This window comes from Heterocephalus glaber, unplaced genomic scaffold (genome assembly GCF_053883595.1).
Source record: "Heterocephalus glaber isolate CG9 unplaced genomic scaffold, H.glaber_assembly_v1.0 deba00001600, whole genome shotgun sequence".
In the NCBI taxonomy this organism is placed as follows: Eukaryota; Metazoa; Chordata; class Mammalia; order Rodentia; family Bathyergidae; genus Heterocephalus; species Heterocephalus glaber.
In genome coordinates, this window is record NW_028258372.1 from 7,091,085 (window position 1) to 7,111,016 (window position 19,932).

At 38.8% G+C, this 19,932-nt stretch overlaps 1 protein-coding gene and 1 pseudogene across 4 annotated transcripts in view; both read left to right on the forward strand.

Annotated features, from left to right (window-relative positions):
• The window catches only part of Cnst (consortin, connexin sorting protein), a 102,859-nt gene that overhangs the window by 12,967 nt on the left and 69,960 nt on the right, over positions 1–19,932 (forward strand). For all 4 annotated transcript variants that reach the window (XM_021265501.2, XM_004853486.4, XM_021265502.2 and 1 more), the window contains exon 2: positions 19,226–19,655. In XM_021265501.2, coding sequence (XP_021121160.1) covers positions 19,277–19,655 — 379 coding nt within the window. In that variant the 5' untranslated portion in view covers positions 19,226–19,276. The remainder of the gene's footprint in view (positions 1–19,225; positions 19,656–19,932) is intronic.
• LOC147823072 (V-type proton ATPase subunit D pseudogene) lies at positions 9,527–19,215 on the forward strand (annotated as a pseudogene).

Genomic DNA, 19,932 nt, shown 5'->3' on the forward strand with positions numbered 1-19,932 from the left:
AAGGTTAAAAAATCTTCAGAATTGATCATTTTTATGGTGTAAGTGTAAATAGTGCAACCAAATCCCTATTATGCTGTTATGACTTTATCCTGCCTACTTATTCCAGTTATCTTTCTATAGCCTCTAACCATCCTCTACTTCTGACTTGAAACTGAAGTTTGAATTAAAGTTACCTCTGAAACTTAGTATGGATGAAGTTGTCTGGTCCATTTAGTACTTTTGTTTTTTTGAGCCAGGGTCTCCCTTTGTAGTTCAGGCTGACCCTAAACTCACTGTGTAGCCTGGGCTGGCCTGGAACTCATGGTGACCCTCCTGCCTCAGCCTTCTGAGTGCTGGGATTACAGGCGTGCACCACCATGCCTGGCTCTATTTAGCTTTATTACACCTGAAACTCAAATTCTCACAGAATAGCCACAGTTTCACTAGAGCATCTCAGATTATTCCATTATTGTTTTAGTCTTTTACCTTAAACTTTCATGAATGTCCTATTAGTAAAATATTTTCCTAGTTTCAATAAGAGTGGTTTTAATTCTGACTGAAATCAGTTTTATTTCATTTGTTTCATAGATTTTTGTTTTGCTTTTGTCACTGACATGAATTACCCTTCCTGCTTTTCTGTAGTAAGGAAAACTAGAAAAAGAGATGTGAAAGGTGAACCTTTAAGTAAAATTGTAATTGAAGAAACAAAAACAAAAAGCCCAGGTAAAAATAAGTTTGACCTTGATCTAATTCTATTTGTCTCGGTTTCTTAGGAACTTGAAACTATCTCTGAATTTCCTTTCACTTTGAAAGCTTAAAACTTTTAATTTGTCAAGTACAAGCAACAAGAATTTGTAATTCTAATACAGATTTACAAGTTTCCCACATTGGTGTGTAAGAAACTACAGTGAACTTGTTAATTTAATTACTCTTTTTTATGAATTCATGCTGCCTTTTGGGGATTTGCTGGGTTGTCCTTATTGTGCTTCATCTTTCATGGACAAAAACACTCTGCTCTGAAGTTTCCCCTGTATTACTGTTTCCTACCAGATTTGTGTGTGTGTGTGTGTGTGTGTGTGTGTAGGGGAGTGTTAAGTAAATTTTAAGCGTTACTTGTAATGATGCTAACATTTTTCTAACTTGATGTACTTAGGTAATACGTAGTGAAAAAGAAACTTAAATATTGTAATTCAGTTGGATAAGCATTTATGGAGCACTTTTTATGTGCCCAAGGCTGTGAAGGAAGGAATAGGCACTTTTTTTTTTTTTTTTTTGCCTCCAGCATTTAAATTGGAGTTGGGAAATTTTTACTTATATTTGAAATAAAACTCTAAAGTAACAAGTCAACTTGAGACAGTGACCTCTAAAAATCTAAAACAATTACAGTGCTTATTTCATTTTTTAAAACAGTATCTGGCAATGTTTTAATGTAGATTTTATATTAGCTGTTGCCTCACATTTTGATGGGCTTTTCTAAGGCTAAATACAGCAGTGCTGTCCTCGCTGCCCTTCGCGCTTGTCCAAAGTCCTCACCCTCAACACTGTCCTCAAATCCCTCCTCCTTTAGGGTCCACCAGAGGCCACGTGGGTGCGAGAGCTGAGCTGCTCAGGTTTGGGTTCTGAGCAGTGTTTGACCTTCTAGGAGTTGCTTTGCCTTTCATTGCCTCAGTTTGCTTATCTCTAATAATAGCTAGCTAATGGCATTATCACGACTGGTTGAGTAACCAAGTGTATGGTACAGAGTAAGCACCATATAAATGTTGTTATCCTCATAACCGGTTATTACAGTTGTGCTTTGAACTCCTGGCGATCCTCCTACTTCACCCTCCTAAGTGCTGGGATTACAGGCGTGCACCACCATGCCCAGCTGGACATTCTTTTAGAGAGAGGTTTCCCTGAGATTTGTAACCATGGTTCCATTAACCCAGAGGTTTGAAATTCATATTAATGCTTTTCCTTACCTGAGAAATAGTATAAAAGTAGCCCCAGAGCACTTATGAAGGAGTGATCCTTACATCAGCCTATGGGAGATTCCCACAGATAAAGCCACTCACCAGTTCATAATCCAAAACTGCAGAATAATCCACTATGTTGTGCTGGGTGTGGTGACACATCCCAACATTTGGGAGGCTGAATCAGGAGGATTGCCACAAGTTCAAGGCCAGCCTGGACTACATAGTGAGACCCTGTCTCACAACAAAACAAAAACCAAACAAAACAACAAACAACAGATTTAGATTTCCACTAATTTAAAAAATGAGCACTCTCACTTTAAGGTTGATATTAAAAGTTTGGCATGGAAAGGGACATACTTAAAAATTAAAGACATTAAAAATAGCACTGTAGGGGCTGGGGTTATAACAGTGGTAGAGTGTGTGCTTAACATACATAAAGCCCTAGGTTCAATTCCTAGAACAAAATTTTTTTTGAAAAAGTACTGTATATGACTTCTAGAATTCAGGATATTCATGGAAATAAACTGAGTGGACAAAAAAGTAGCAAATTATATGCACAGCTGAAGAAAATAGTTAACTGGAAAATACTGTGCTCCTGAAGTTGGCTTTTGACTTCAAGCCCCAGATTTCAGCACAAAATGCAATGAAAATGATAAAAAAAGATGTTAAGTGAAGTATAATGTAGATCATCAAGTAAGAAATCCATTGTGTACAGCTGGCCGTGGTGGTGCGTGCCTGTACCTCCAGCACTGAGAGGCTGGGGAAGGAGGGTTGCTGTGAGTTGAGGCCAGCCTGAACTACATTTTTTTATTAAAAAATACATCCAGTGTACATTCACCTGGAGTCACAGATGGAGGGAGCATGTGAATGGGGAAGAGATTATTTAAGGAGACACTTGCTGATCATTTTTCAGAACTGAGGAAACATAAATACTGAGACCTGGAAGTTATAGAGAGCCCTAAGCAGAGTAAATGCAGCTAAATTTCTGCTTAGAATCCAAGGCAGGAAACACCTGCGGTCAGGCAGCAGCATGTAAGCTGAGGCGTAGGGTTCTATGAGTGCGCTAGTCCAAGGGAGCTTTCACAAGAGTGTTCTAAACCCACGTTTATCTTTTCTTCCTAGTTATCTTGTTATCTTGTTTCATCTTCAGTAAAGAAACTGAGGCTTGTAGAGCTGACCTAATTTGACTAAGGTTTCACGGCTGGCCAGCCAAGCAACCTGTACTTGAATTGAGGAGGGATTGACTCCAAAACCAGTTTCCCTTCATATGGCATACTCTGTGTTTTCTTTAGGTTTTGATTCTTGGTTCAAAATGAACTTCTGGTACCTATGAATAATGAGGACGTATATTCTTGAAAATGGCAATAAACTGTACTGAATTTCTAAACTTTTTAAATGAGATGGAATATTAAGTTTTGCCTGTTGATGCTTTCCTTAGTGTGTGTGTGTTTTTTGTTTTTTTTTTTTCAATAAGTTTTGCCTTCCATCCCTGGTACCAAAAAAATTTTAAAAATAAATAAATTCTGTCACCTTTTGAGGCCTATATGAAGATTCCATTAGTGATGTATGAAGATTATGGCTTCTGTGATAATTAAAGTGTATTCAGTCAGAAATTAAATGAATGCATAAAAATATTCAAATTCTTTGAGGAAAATAAAATTCTCTGATCATTTTATCACAAGAGAGGTTGTTCTTTGCTGTTTACTAATTTATGTTTTTACATACCTTACAGTAGTTTAATAACCAGAGAGAAAAGAACAGCCTCCTCTGGTTGCAAAGATTAATTCATGAGAACCTGAGGCAGAAGTTTCAGATACATTTCTCTTTCAAAACAGGTTCATAACAGATTCCGTTAACTCTTACACTTTGCACATAGTAGGTTTTCAATTTTTAAATTTTTTTTTTTGAGACAGGGTCTCACTATGTAGTTCAGGTTGGTTTTGAACTCACTATGTAGCCCAAGCTGGCCTCAAACTCATGGTGATCCTTCTGCATCAGCCTCCCAAGTGCTGAGATTACAGGTGTGCACCACCACACTCGGCTTTACAGTTTTATGTTTCTTACAAGTTTTCATAAAAAAAATACAAATAGCTGATAAACTGTTTTTTATAACTTTGAGAAACTTGCTTACCTGATTCCCTTTAACAGCAGCCTACTAATGCTTACCTTATATTACTGTGCTTTTTCTGTAAGGAGAAATATTTTGTAAATAATGTTGTGATATCTGCTAATGTATTCATTGAGTGTGAGATTGTTAATATCCGATGTGTGTTCCTTATTTTTAGCAAGATGAAACTGTTAGATACTGTTAGGTTTATACCTGGATGACCCCCAAAGCTGCATGCACTCACAGGTGGAGCTTTGGCAGGTGATTGGATCAGTGGAGTGTGATGCTCATCAGTGGATTAGTCCCCTGATGGGTTTAGCTGAATGTGATGTTGGAAGGAGAAGCCTGGCTGGAGGAGGTGGTCACGGGGTGGGTGCCCTGGAAGGGTCTGTCTCCTGCCACCTCCCTCGATCTCTGCTTCACACTGCCATGCCTTGAGCTCTTTGTGCTCTGCCACACTGCTCTGCGGCCCACCTTGGAGCCAGCCAACTATGAACTGAAACCTCTACAGACAGCCAAATAAACCTTCCCTTTTTTTTTTGGTACCAGGGATCGAACTCAGGTCCTTGCGCTTGCACAGCAGGTGGTGAAACCACTGAGCTAAATCCCCGGCCTGACCTTCCCTTCTTTAATTTGTGGGTGTCATGTGAGTCCCAGCAACAAAGGAAGTAGTAGCTAAGACAGATATCTCTGCTAAGAGTTATCAGATTTACTTCCCCTTCACACAAATCAAAAGATGAAGTAAAGCACAACTGTTTCCTCTACCTTTGCCTACTGCCTGCCACTCTCTGTTACTGGCCACTCAGGGTAGAGGAGCCTATAGCTGGAGCTGCCAGAATAGGAGTCTGGCAAAACTGTGTTTGCGAAGAAGGTGCCTGGAAAATAGATTAATTCCTCCTCCTTTGTCCTCGCCTTCAGTCTAACATTGTCTATCAGACCTGAGATCAAAGCCTAAGAGGTGTCTTGGATTCCTTTCTGTCTCTTGCTTTCTATATCTCCTTGGGAATCCAAACTGAATTTCACCTCCGAATTCTTCCTTGTTTATGTTTCTACCACTGTCATCCTAGATCAGGATACTGTCTTTCACACCTCCTCTCTCTAGTCCAGTTTCCTCTAATCTTTTATGTGTATTACTGTCAGATTTGTCTATTAAAGTCCAGTTCAAATGCTCAGGCCCCCGTATTTGGAAACCTTTAATGGCTTCTTGATCCCAACCACAAAATGTCTAAATCAGTGCCATTCAAAATCTGGTCCACGGTACAGTCATAGTCCAACTGTTTGTTACCTGTCTGCACTTAGATCATTTCAGAAATTGAGAGGGGCTGGGAGTATAGCTCAGTGATAGAGCACTTGCTGAACATGCATAAGGTTCTGGGTTTGATCGCTCAGTACTACACAAACACACTTGTATAATGTTTTGATAGAATAAATTTTATTTTAGTTTTTAAAATTTTTATTAGTACATGTTTGCAGTATATAATGATTACATTCTATATGGGGAGTTGGTACATTTGCAAAATATGTAGTAGAATACATTTTAAATGAGTTCATTAATTTTAAGAATTGGGTTTGTGTTTTGTGTCTCCCTTTATCCCACCCTTCTCTTTCTCTCTTTTTTTTTTGGTACCAGGGATGGAACTCGGGTCCTTGTGCTTGCACAGCAGGTGGTGAAACCACTGACCTAAATCCCTGGCCTCTTTCTCTTTCTTTATATTTTGAGACTAGGTCTTGCTTTGTATTCAAGGTTGCCCTTGAACTTACTCTGTAGCGCAGGCTGGCCTCGAACTTGTAGCAATCCTACTGCCTCAGCCTCCTGAGTGCTGGAATTGTAGGTGTATACCACCATCCCCAGCCCTCCTGTCCTTTAACCCCCAGCCCAGTAATTGGTTCATGACCTACTGAAAAATAAAAAAGTTGGTCTTTCACAGTGGGTAGTGTGAAAATCATTGATGTAAATTCCTGTCATGTTTTGCCTGTGTGTCATTTCATTATCATTTTCATCACTTACTACTTCCCTTCAGCACTCTTTTTTTTGGTACTGGGGATTGAGCTTGTGTCCTTGCGCTTTTACAGCAGGCAGCGAAACCACTGAGCTAAATCTCTGGCACCCCTTCAGCACTCTTAATCTGAAGTCCAACTATTTAGTGCTGTGCACACACCATTCCCCCCCGCCCCATTTTCTTCTTCTCTTGAAAATGTCACCCTGCACTTTGGGGTGTACTTAGCAGAGCCAGGTGACAACCGTGATCCTGTGTCCTATCCTCTCTCTGCTACATCAACCATCCCTGCTGATGGTTTGGACCAGAATTGAGGATGAACAAGGCAGCTACACAGACGAAGTGTGCCTGGAGCTGCACTCACAGGTCCTACCAGAGAATGCAGAAACAGCGTCACCTGGTGGTGCCCTTCCATGCCAGTCAGCATGGTGCCCGCCATGGATTGTGGATTCCATGTTTCCTGGGCACAGTGCACCAGGACTAGAAATGAATGTCACCAGGGGGTGACTGATTTAATACCTTATAAATATCAGTACCTTCATGAATATTTGATGTCGCCCATGTGGTGTATGAAAAGCCACATGGCTTTCTGTTCTTTTATTTTCTCTGATCTGTTTTGCACACATATGCGCTATTTACTTTTACTGTATCTAATCTCATGAATGGTTTGCTTCTATACTTAGTTTCATGTTCCTTCCTTATATGTTTCTTATTTTCTGTAATAGAATTGGATATTCTTAAATATTCACATGTTACTCTTTTCTCCACAAGTAAGTTACCTCTGAAACATACTTGTTCTTTTTCTCAGTCTTTTTTGTGGCAAAGCTTTTTTGGGAGAAAGAAGGTTAGGGCAGGATTTGTAGATACAGTGGTACCTCAGTACTCATTGTTATTTGGTTCTAGAAGGCACAATGAGTACCAAAAACGATGAGTATCAAACACATTGTTTTGGCTATAAAGGTAGTGAGTCACAAGGCAATCGACAGGGACAAGTTCTAGTTTTCACAAGTACCACACAAACTGTATGTACTGAGAAAATTTTTACTTCACAATGCATTGAGTGTCAAATTCATTGAGTTTCAAAGCAGTCAAGTTACCAAGGCATGTCTGTATATCTTAAAGTTCATTTGTTGTTGGGATATAAAGTTTTTTATTAGCCAGTTGTAGAGTATTATATGGACTCATAATGGCAGTTGTATCTCATTTGACTCTCCTTTCCTGTTATATTTAGTAAATATCTTGTTCCTAGTAGATAGTTACAGCTGAATACATTCACATCTGGCTAGCTCTTAAAGCAGCATTCATCTTACAACGCCAAACTTCAGTCTCCACATAGAGATTTTCTTGCTTTGTTTCCTTTGTGTCTTCATATTTAACCTTTAATCCTGGCCAGATGTGTGCTTTTGGTTGCAAAGAGCACTAGGTAAAACAGAGCAAGCACCTGCATTGTATAACCAGGTCACAGCCAGTGTTCCCCTGGGTTTGGGGTGGGAGCATCAAGTTTCCCACTCAGAGGGCAACTTTGTATCATTGTTTTTCAGATAGGGAAAGGCAGACCTTAAGGAAATGGATGAATTTGCCTGCGGCAGTACTTTTAAAAGTAGATGACAAGTGATCTCCACTCATATACCCAATAAACTAGAAAGTGATATTTGTTTTAGAGTTAAAAGAGTAAAAGTCAAACGACAGAATTTGGAAATGAAATTAGAACCATCAAATGTTAAAGTTGGGAAGAATCTTAGATTTCAAGTGATCACATCAGAGCTGCTCATGTTTTCTGATTCTCTTAAGTCAGTATGTTGACCTTCCATTGATTTAAGAACTTAGTTTTATATTTTAGTTAGAAAAATCCTAAATTGCTTTAAAAAAAGATGAAATTTAATATTGACATTAATAAAAAGCCATTTTAGGATTAACGTATCACTAAATGATGCCAAACCATGAAAGATTAGTGAATAATATTTGTGAGATCAGACAGGTTGAAAAGAGGCACTATCATTTTTTAAAAATTTCTGATACACATTTGAATACAGTGACATGTAAATTAGGATTTTAAGATTATATGTTTTTGTGGTAGTGGGGATCAAACTTGTACCTGCTAAGCATGAGCTCCTCCAATGACCTATAGCCCCAGCCCCATTTTAATTTTTAATGAAATAAACCTGAGAAGAGATAAGAATTTTAGAAACTGCATTCACGTGTCCACATGAAGTAGGAAGAAGAATGACAGTTGTGCAGAAAAAATACAAGTGAAGATGGGTTTTGAGATTGACTGAAGAAATCTCTCTGCAGTACAATGGAAAATTCCAGGATTCTTACTGATGCTTTGCATTTTTGTAGGTTAGGGTGAAAGATTCTGCTTTTAGCTGCTATTTTGTTGTTTAATTACACATGAAATTTCTTGAAGACAGTGTATATAACCAAGTGGAATGGATACTATGGATTTGTAGTGAAACTAATTTGACCCCACAATCTTAGATAGTTGCCACATGAGTTATCACTCCAGTTTCCTACACTGGCTACTTTATACCTCCTTTGGTTTTTTGAGATAGGGTCTTACTGTGTAGTCTGGGCTAGATTTGAACTTTCTATGTAGCCCAGCCTGGCCTCAAACTTCCCATCCTTCTGTGTCAGCTTTCCAAGTGCTGGTATTATAGATGTGTGTCAACATGCCTGTTTCATACCTACATACTTTGCAAGGTTCTGCTTCCAACTTACTACCGCCTCTTCTCCTCCAGTATATGCATCTCCAATATATGCTGTGTCTGCCTCTGATAAACTTTTTCTACCAGTTGTTTTTGTAATTGTTTGGCTTTCAATCAAAACTTCATCTTTGTATGGGTAGTGTTGGCTTATGTACTAGATAATATAGATAAAAACTTGTGGAAACAATTTGAGTCTTCGTTGCTTGCTTTCTCTTTCTTTTTTTCTTTCTTTCTCCCCCTCTCCCTCCCTTTCCCTCTCTTCACTCTGACAGAGTCTCCCTGTATAGTTCATCTTGGCCTTGAATTCACTATTCAGCCCAAGCTGGGCTCGAACTCAACAATCCTCCTGAGTGCCAGGATTACAGACGTGTGCTACCATGCCTGGCTTTATTGGATTCTTTTCTTTCAGAGAGAATTTACTTGGGTTTCTGGTAGGCAACCAGGTTAGGGCAGATCATTTTAACCACAGACGAGATGATCTTGTTGGTCTTAGTCCCTGTGAGGGCCTGTTTCCAGCTCATCTTTTCTCCTAGCGAGTAGCCCTTTAAAGGCCCACCTGATTGCCTATGGAACCCATCTTCTTGGCAGGCCCTGAGCCCTGGTTTTTCCACCAGCCCTGTGATTCTGTTGAACTCTCTGCTCAGCCTGCAAAGTGAAACTTACTGCTAACTTTTGTGGTAGTTACTGGTAGGTGAATTTGTCTGAAATGAACTGATCTTCCTCCCAAAAGTAGAACTTTCTTACTGTTTATTTTTGCACGTGTTTAAAATGAATATATACATATTTTACTACAGTATATGTGGATATGTGCATATTTGCTTTTACTATTATTTTCAAGAATTAACATTTTAAAACATATGTATGTATGTAATGATTCTAAGTAGATTGCTTTATATCACTAGTTGTATAGCAAAATACAAATTTAAAAATTGGTAAGATAGGGGCTGGTATGGTATGTAGCTCAGTGTTAGAATGCGTGCTTAGAATGTGCCAGGCCCTGGGTTTGATTGCCGGCATTGCAAAAATAAAATAAATTATCCACATCTGCAGACACAGTTGTATGGAAGTTTAGTTAACAGCTATAACTCAATATTTATTTTACGATTTCATTTTTTTATACCTTCTAGGTTTTTTATGCAGTTTTTAAATAAAATTTATTCAACTTGACAGTATGTTTTAAATTTCCCCTGCTCAGTTAATGGACTGTGTGCATATATATATTTTTTGTATATATGGGTTATATTTAAATGTTAATAATGTACTGACATAATTATGAGAATTTCACATTTGAATCTATAGCAGTACAAAAAAACCCAAATCAAACATCTGCCAATATATATATATTTTTCCTGCTGGTTTAAGAAAGATATTTGACAGTTTACCTATTTCCTACAGGTTTACCTAACCCAGTTATTGCCAAGAACGGTGTATTGACATAAGTATGTGTCTGCTTTTAGTTCTGTTTCAGATCATAACTGTCATATTAAGTCATAATCTGTTATACTAAAATCCATCAGCCAAATGTTAAATGTCTGCACTGTAATCTCTGATCACTGTCACATGTATAATTGCTTTTTTCATTTAGATATGTAGGAGAGCATTACAGTAGAAACACCAGTAAACAACTTTTATACTATTAAAAGGCTTTTTTCCCTTCCTGAATGTTTTAATTGTACCATAGTATTTTGCCCACTGAAGAAGCTTCCTGTGGGCCCTGCAACTTTGTTGCTAGCTTAAGGTTGATTATTGTGGTTGTATTGTTCACTGAGTATAAAGTGTAGTATGAGTACAATTTAAATAAAATGTTCAGTTTTTAATATTAGCCATAGCACTGGTTAGTATCTCAGTAGTTTCATGAAACGTTTCCTGTATTCTAATATAGTTTGTGAAATTTTGTGGTCTTCTTTTTTTGTCTTATAGTTCAAGTTTGTAGATTTTAATAAGCAACGGTTTTTAAAGATGCGATGAACTTTAACTAATGTTAATCTATCTTTCGTGGACCCACAAACTGCATCTTCAAATCATAAATAAGTTTCCTTAAGTATCATACTTTTCTGATCTTTCAGGCTTAGTGATGAGGAAGCACAAGAAAAGTTTCAGTAGAATGCAGCTTTTATTTTGTAAACACTAATGTATTAAACTTGCTATACAGTTGATGTTTATCATTGTGTTAGAGGTATTTTCACTAAACAAGGTCAATTGGTTACCTCAATATAGTCCAAGGGACCATTTCCCCGAGTCTGTTATACTTTATTGTGTGAAGTCTTCATTTTTGTGACTCTTAAAGCTATTGGTCACAATCAGCTGACTCCAGTAGAGGAAGGGACTATGGTGGTTCATATTGGAGCTGTTGCAGCCACGATTGTCCGGCCAGGGACCTGAGCCAAAGGGTCATTGTCAGAATGTCTGGCAAAGACTGGATGGAAATCTTCCCCTCGAGAATGGTACAGACCATCATGAAGGCTCGTTTCCAAGGAGCACAGACAGGCCAAAACCTCCTGAAGAAAAAATCTGATGCCTTAACTCTTCTATTCCAACGGATCCTAAAGAAGATAATAGAGACCAAGATGTTGATGGACAAGGTTATGAGAGAAGCTGCCTTCTCCCTCACCGAGGCCAAGCTCACAGCGGGGGACTTCAGCACTACAGTTATCCAAAATGTAAATAAACCCCAAGTGAAGATTCGTCCGAAGAAAGGTAATGTAGCAGGTGTTACTTTGCCAGTGTTTGAACATTACCATGAAGGAACTGACAGTTATGAACTGACTGGTTTAGCCAGAGATGGGGAACAGTTGGCTAAACTGAAGAGGAATTATGCCAAAGCAGTGGAGCTACTGGTGGAACTCACTTTGCTGCAGACTTCCTTTGTTACTCTGGATGAAGCTATTAAGATAACCAACAGGTGTGTAAATGCCATCGAGTCCGTTATTATAACTCGGATTGAAGGTACCCTTGCTTACATCATCACAGAGCTGGATGAGAGAGAACAAGAATTCTATAGGTTAAAGAAAATACAGGAGAAGAAAAAGATTCTCAAGGAAAAATCTGAGAAGTTCTTGAAGCAATGGATCACAGCTGGTGAGGTGATGGAGCCTGCTAACCTTCTGGCTGAGAAGGACGAAGATCTTCTGCTTGAATATTCTATTCTGTTCTGCTGCTTTTGGAAACCCCCCAACATGGTTCCATTTAAATTCAGTGTATCATTTTGAGAAGACCAAAAAGAAAAAAACAGAAGAAAGTTTCAATGGAAAAAGACTCAACTCTAGCATCTACAATTGTTAACTACTAAAGAGAAACGTGTGGACTGCTAAAGAGAAATGTGGATAATCCCCATGAGTTTGCTGAGAACTTTGTGGAGGGTAGTGATCCACATAATCCCTTTGGAAATGTCACAAATGCACGTAAAGATTACAGATTTATAGAACCCCAGAGATGATCATACATTTGGAGATAACAGGAAACACCTGGGCAAACAAGAGTGTCTCTCTGCTTTGGAGAGCTGCCATAGTCCAACTAGTGACAAGTATGGCAGTTTGGGGGCAAGTTACAGTGCAGGAAGAACAATCAGTTTGAAAAGTGAGGTTGATGTACCTTTTGCACATCACGACTGATTACAGCTGCATTGTATCATGTTTATCTTCTGTACAATAAAGTAACAACTGCCTTTGGGGGAAAAAAAGCTGTTGGTGAGGTGGGATGAGTGACTTGCTTTCTGTGGCAATAAAGATTTTCTTTGCCTCACAAAATAAATAAATACATAATAAAATAAAATAAATTAAAAGACAACCAGGAGCAGTGCCATGCTTCTGTAGTCCCAGCTACTTGGGAAGCGGAAACAAGAAGATTGCTTGACTCCAGGAGTTCAAGGCCAGGCTGGACAACATAGAGAAACTCTTATCTCAAAAAAACAAAAATTACTGAGCTGGTTTCCGTGAAGGATATATAGTAGATATAGAGCAGTAAACATGAATTTTGTTTTAAAGGGAGTGATACTAGTCTGGAACAAAATGTATTTTCAAGTCTTAGTTTCTGGTGACTGCTGTTTAAAAATATGACAGCATGGGCATGGTGGCTTGCCCCTGCAACTTCAGGCCAAGACAGGAGAATTACGAGGCCAGCCTGGGCTCCCTAGTGAGACTCTGCCTCAGAATGAAGTAAGGGGCTGAGGATGTAGCTCAAGGGTAAACTGTTTTCCTAGTGTGTGTGAGGCCCTGGATTCAGTCCCCTGCACTAGGAAAAAAAATAAATTAAAAAAAAATGAAATTGAAAAATGACTACAATGTGTTTTACCCACAAAGACATTTAAGTCCAAATAAACACAATTTGGGTAGCCTGGGGAAATGAGTTTTTCTCCTAAACTGACCGTAATCCCTTCTATGTGTGTTAACTCTTAAACTAAAGAAAATGATTCTGAACCTACTGATAATTTCATGTGCTCTGATTAGTCCACCTTTTATTTTTCAAGCGAGAAATAGAAATTGTAAGTTTCTGGGAACATTTTGAAGCATAAATTCAGTCATCCTGAAATAGGGAAAATTTGTAATTAATGATGTTTGTTAATTGAAAAAATTATTTGAAAGTATGGCTAAGATTTTATTTCTGAATGCCTATGTTTCAAGATTTCCTTGAACATTATATGTACAGTGGAGCTTTTGAGCTGTCATTTTCATCTCTGTATGGATTTTTGTTTGTTTTTTGAGACAAGGTCTTGCTATGTAGTTCAGACTGGTCTTGAATTCACTGTGTAACCTAGGCTGGCCTCGAACTTGCAGGGATCCTTCTGCCTCAGCCTCCCCAAGTGCTGAGATCACAGGTGTGTGCCACCATGCCCGGCTTCTGTGTGGATTTTGAACTCACAGGCTCTGTATATGGTGAGCTGTCTTGAATGGAGCCTTTGATGAAAGGGAGGGCGGAAGAACACAAACAAATTACGCCTCCTTTCATTCCATTTATCTGCCTCAGGGTTGTTTTGGGTATGTGAGTCACATAGTTTTCAGTTAATTTCAAATTTTTAAGAGTGTTTTCTCTGCATAAATGAGAACATAGTGGACGTTTTCTCCTTTAGAATTGTTGCCTTCACATTTTTCTTGTTTTTCCTTTTATATTCTTGTAGGTTTTAATATATTTTCTCATTTTATCCTGCTTGCCTATCTTACAGCATAAATTTTCTGTTACTTTTCTTTTTCTTATTTTAAGAACTAGTTACAGCCAAGTATGGTGGCACATGCCTATAATTATAGCACTGTGAAAGGCTGAGGCAGGGGGATTGCAATTTTTGAGCCCAGCCCGGGTAATTTAACAAGACCCTGTCTCAAAATGAAAAAATAAAATAAAGGACCGGGGATGTAGCTCAGTGGCGCCACGGCTGCCTGGCAAGCTCAAAGTCCTGAGTTCAATTCCCAGCACTGCAAAAATAAATAAATAATTCCTTCAGTACTGGGAGGAAATAAAAACCTAATTCCTTAGTATATAATTGGGGTTTTAATTTTTACTAAAGAAATATTAAACAATTTGATATTCTTTCTTTTTGTTTTGTTTGCATTGCTGGGGATAGAATCTAGGACCTCACATGTTAGGCAAGTGTGCTACCACATCCCCACCCCTGATGTACTTTTATGATGCACTGTTATGTAGAAACCCAAATATTTGGAACAGTTACTGAAAGCCTGACTTGCTAGATATAATTACTATTCTACTTTTCTTAAGTGCCAAAAATGTTTTAAACACAAGTAACAAAACTGGTGTAGCACAATCCTTGGGTTTACATTAACTTTAAAAGCATCACATCTGTTTCCTTCAGTCCGTGTTTATATTGTTGAAATGTCTGTGGCCAGGACATGCTGAAGGTTAGCACAGCAAGGATGAATTTGGTGTGGAGGGACTTTGGCTCCTGTGACCCTGCCGAGGCAGTGCCACAAAGAGCAGCATGTTCCGCCAGAAATAGAATGTGAGCCAGACGCGCAGTCTCACTGTGTAGCCCAGGCTAGCCTCAAACTCTTAATGCTCCTGCTTCAGCCTCCTGAGTGCTGGGATTAGAGGTGTGTGACACCGTGCCCAGCACAATTTGTTTCCTGGTAACCACAGTTTTTTTGTTTTTGGTACTGGGGATCAAACTTGGGACCTTGCGCTTTCGAGGCAAGCAGCAGAATCACTGAGCTAAATCCCCAGCCCCCTAGTAACCACATTTAAAAAAGCTTTTTGAAATGTGAAATTTAATTTTTATTGATTGATAGATTGATTGATTGACTGATTTTAGTACTAGGGTTTGGACCCAGGACCTCATACACACTAAGCATACTACCACTGAGCTATGCCTCCAGGCCCATAAAATTAATATTAATAATAATTGATCAACTCATTATATCAAACGTACGTAGTCAATATTTAAAACAAAAATTATTTTGGTTGACAGGATTTCACTATGTAGGTCACGCTGGCCATGACCTCACTGTGTAGACAAGGCTGGCTTCAAACTTAGGGTGATCCTCCTGCCTCAGCCTCCTGAGTTCTGAGGTTATGGGTGTAATGTTTTGAATCAGGGTGTTGCTATGTTGCCTATGTGAATCTTGAACTTGTGGGCTCAAGTGACTTCCTCCCTCAGTTTGGCAGCTATGGAACTCTGAATCAAGGGTAGTATTTTAGCCACATTTTTAAGGTAAGAGGAATCCCAAATGTTATTATATTGAAATTAGGAGAAGGACATTTTAAGTTTACAAGTGAGTTTCATATGTTCTACATTATTTTCAGAAAGCGGTTTGCAATTGCAACCGTCTCTGGTCCTCAGTTGCTGAGATGAACACTCAGTGGAATATAAAATTGGTCTAGGAGATCTTTGTCAGTGCTTCTGAATATACGAAATAATAGTAAATGGAATAGAGGACGGATCAGAGTACTACACATGTGTTAAGTTTTGGGAAACTTGTTGTAGTTACATATATGTACATATTTTGTATGTATAGGATCTTGAAAATTAAATGTTTTGGGTCACAGAATCTGAGAATTATTCTTCTGTGGATACTTTTGATTTATAATATCCTGAATCTATCCTTTAGGTCTGTATGTCTAGAAGATAATAGCATTAATGGAAGAAAACTACAGATTTACCAATGATGTATATATAAGTGGTATTGGAACATATCGAGTGTGTAAGGTGGTCATAGAAATATAAAGTAGCTGTAATGATCATAATAGAGTAACATATAAACATGGTAACTTTCTCAATTCTGAATTTACTAGTAGATAAATTTGAATTTGGGGTTAATAGTTTGGCCGCTGCATTCCTCTAAATTTTGGTTTGGCTATAAATCGCTAAATTCAAATCTGTGTGTCATTGTTGATTCTGATGAAGAATTTTTACTTCTTTCTAAAGTAAAAGTATAGTATTGTGGTCTGATTTGTATAAAGTGTAGAAAAATGGCACCCATGGTTTCCTTAAAACATTTCAATAAAACCAAGTAACACTGATGGAAATAGTAATTATTCCTACAATTTAAAAAAATCTTAGTAGCACTTAATGTTTATAATTCCATTAAAAATATGAAAAATGTTGGGCATAGTGGCACATACCTCTAACCCCAGCACTCAGGAGGCTGAGACAGGAGGATTAATTGCTGTGAGTTTGAGGCCAGCCTGGGCTACATAGTGAGTTCAAGTCCAACCTGAACTACATAGCAAGACACTGTCTCAAAAAACAAATCAAAAAGAGGGATGGGGATTTAGCTCAATGGTTCCGCCGCCTGCCTTGCAAGCGCAAGGACCTGAATTCGATCCCCAGTACCAGAAGAAAAAAAAGAAAAGAATGAATTAAAATTTTATTTAGGTTTTAGGTCATGCTTTTGACAGATTTTGATAGTAAATAAACAATTTAAGAAAAAGAAAGCTTTCTCTCAAAGTTTTGTGGGTTTTCATGTTTTATATAAGCCTTACTGGAATATGTTTGCTTGAAATAACTTCAGCTGTAGAGTCAACATGTCTGGTGACTTTTACACAGTGTACATATTTGGAATGCTATTTTGCTACAAGAGGATGGAAACTTGTGCAGCACTGGCCATCATGCTTGTGAAAGGCAAACTGTGTTAGAGTCAGTGTTGTAGCAGTGATTCTGTTGTGCCACAGTTTCTTCTGTGAGAATTGCTCTGGATGTAGGGACTCTTACAGAGGAAACATACTGCTTATATAGAGCAAATATGTTTGAATACAGTCTCAACTGTAGTAAAGCCCCCAGGTTCCATGCATATTTTGAGCTACCGTAAGTTAACTGGGCTTCTTTCCTCTTGTGATTTTCTGTTGCTCAAGTGCTTTTATGCAGTGAGAGGCAGCCGTACTGGAGGATTAGATTTTTTTTTGGTACCGGGGATCGAACTTGGGTCCTTGTGCTTGCGTAGCAGGTGGCAAAACCACTGAGCTAAATCCCCAGCCCCAAGATTAGATTATTAAAGTGCTGTTGGAGCAGCACTGGGGGAGTGGAATGAGGAGGAAGAAGAAGCAAAACCAACATTTTATTTATAAAATGCAGAGGGCTGGGGATCTAGCTCAGTCGTTCCGCCGCTTGCCTCACAAGCACAAGGTTCCAAGTTCAATCCCCAGTACCAAAAAAAAGTTTATCCCATTGTTGAAGCTAAGATATTACAATTAAAATGTCAGGAATGCAGGCAGAAGCCAAATACTGTACAGCAAGTCCCTTTCCCTCTCCAAGTAGGAGTGAGGTGCCAGTGGGAATCCACCTGTCTGGCTGTGTCCTTTTAGAAGGAAACAGTAGAAAATTGTATTCTGACCCCTTGATGTATCCTTAAGAGCCAGGGCTAGACATTGTGAGGGGTACAGCGTACGGCTGGGTTAAGAATATTAAAATGGCTTAAATCTAATGGCACATATGCAAAAATAGATATGAAATTTCCTTTTGAAGCCAGTATGATGGAACGCACTTGTAATCCCAGCTACTTAGGAAGCTGAGGCAGGAGAATCACAAGTTCAAGGCCAGCCTGGGTGACTTAGCAAGACCCTATCTCAAAACAATATAAAAAGGGCTGGGGATGTAGCTCAGTGATACAGTGCTTGTCTAGCACGTATGAAGCCTTAGGTTGATCCCAGTACCATAAAAACAAAGCAAAGAAAAATGCCATTTGAGAGTCAAACTATCTTGTTATTACAGAACAGTCAGACTCCAAAATATCTTGAGGGCCAAAGGAATGTATACATACTGTACTTGAAACAGCTACTTCTCTTAAATAGTGTAGCCCCTACCCACAGCTAAAAAAGTTCTCAAGACAAAGTGGTGAGATGTGTAAGAAATGGTCTGCTGTGGACCCAGCACCTTCCGGGGCAGAGGAGCTCAGGAATGTGGGCTTCTTGGCCTTCAGAGAGATGCCTCTGCTGTGGGTCAGATGCTCGGCTGTGGCATCCCCCTGCCACTCTCTCTCCATTTTCGTAGAGCATAATAATCAAGAGGGAAGCTTTAGGATCATAACTCGTCCAAATTGCATTTCTAAACTTAGCCTGACACAAGATATGAGTCTTGGTTCCCTTAGCAGTATAACAGGACTGAAATTACCTTTCTGCTAGGGTAATTGTGAGAATTAAATAGAAATACTGGTTTGAATAGTTTTAACTCAGGGCCTGAATGTGCCTGAGCTTCCCCGGCAGTACAGCATAGAAGCAGTTGTGTAGCTTTTAAAAGGTTGGCAATATCCATTAAATAGATTGAGAGTTTTTTCTAAGTCTACATTAAATAGCCTAGAGTTAATCATGGCCCTCCCCTGTTTTTAAAAATATATATTATTATGTATGTATTATATAAATATAATATATATAAATATATATATATTATATATAATTGTTTAAAAGGATTTTGCTGACAATTCTAAAGTATTTTTCCTGGGCTTTTAGGAAGTAAAAGATAAAAAGAGATTATACTGTGTAGTACTATGTAGTATGAATATATGCTACCTGAATTTTCCCCCATGTGCTTTTCTAAAGAGAATTTTTAAAATACTGTATCTTTGAATGTTTTCATTTATAAATATTCCTACTGATTAGCCCAAGGATTTTTACAACTGGCTTTCAGTTTTCTGGTAAGTGACAAGGATAATATGAATGGTTTTAGCAGATAACCAGTTTCGTCAGTAATTTATTTTGTGAAGTCAGCAGTCCCAACGTGATGCACATCAGAATCTCCGGGAGAACTTTAAAAAAGGTGTCAGTGTACATGGAATCCTTAGAGACTCTGATGTCGTGAGTCTGGGAGAGAATTTGGGTAGCCGCCCCAGGTCATTCTGAGGAGCAGCCACAGTTGAGAACCCTTGTACTGAAGCAAGAACTAGGTGAAATCGGGGTGGGGCTGCAAGAGGAGAAAGGCGAGTAGGAATGAACTTTAGCCATTTCCTTCTCCTCACAGTGAAATGACACGAGAGAAGAAATTCAGAGATCACTTTGAATCCCAGAGATTAGAAAATGAAGTGTTCTTTTTTCTTTTTGTCATTGTAGACATGGAAGGACTTCAGTGAAATTTTAAATGGTTTAACAAAGCATGCGCTAATGGATGACAGCAATCCTCCTACATATAGTCTGCAGATAGAATCACAAGATGGGTGTCATCCTGGTGACAGCGCAGAAAGGAGAGTAACACACTTGCCTTCTGCATCAGATGAAAATGAAAATCAACTTGATGGAGATGGGCCTGCTCTTCTGACCAGCAGTGGTAGTGCAATGGGGAAAACTGAAGTGTTAGAGCAAGATAGTCTCAACAATAATGAAAGCTGTGTGTCCAGCCGTGAAGTGGCCGCCAGTGAGATCTCAGAAAGTGCTCTGTGTGAAGGCCCCAAAGATGGAAAGGACTTCTTGGGAAAAGACAAAAAAATACCTGGAAAAAGAGGTACAAGAACCAAAAAAGGCACTATTAAGAAGACACCAGCAGGTACTTTTTAAAAATTTATTGCTTATAGTATTTTTTAATTAAAAATAAACCTCCTTCCCATCTCATACTGTGTACACTGCCTTTTTTTTTTTTTTTTTGGTACCAGGGATTGAACTCAGGACCTTGCGCTTGTGAGGCAGGCTCGGTGCCACTGAGCTAAATCCCCGGCCCCCTGTGTACACTGACTTGCATCTTGTTTTTCTTATCGGTGTGTTCTGAAGTGAGCACAATACACAGTAGCACATGTGGATCCAGTTGTGTGGTGTTGCATGCCTGT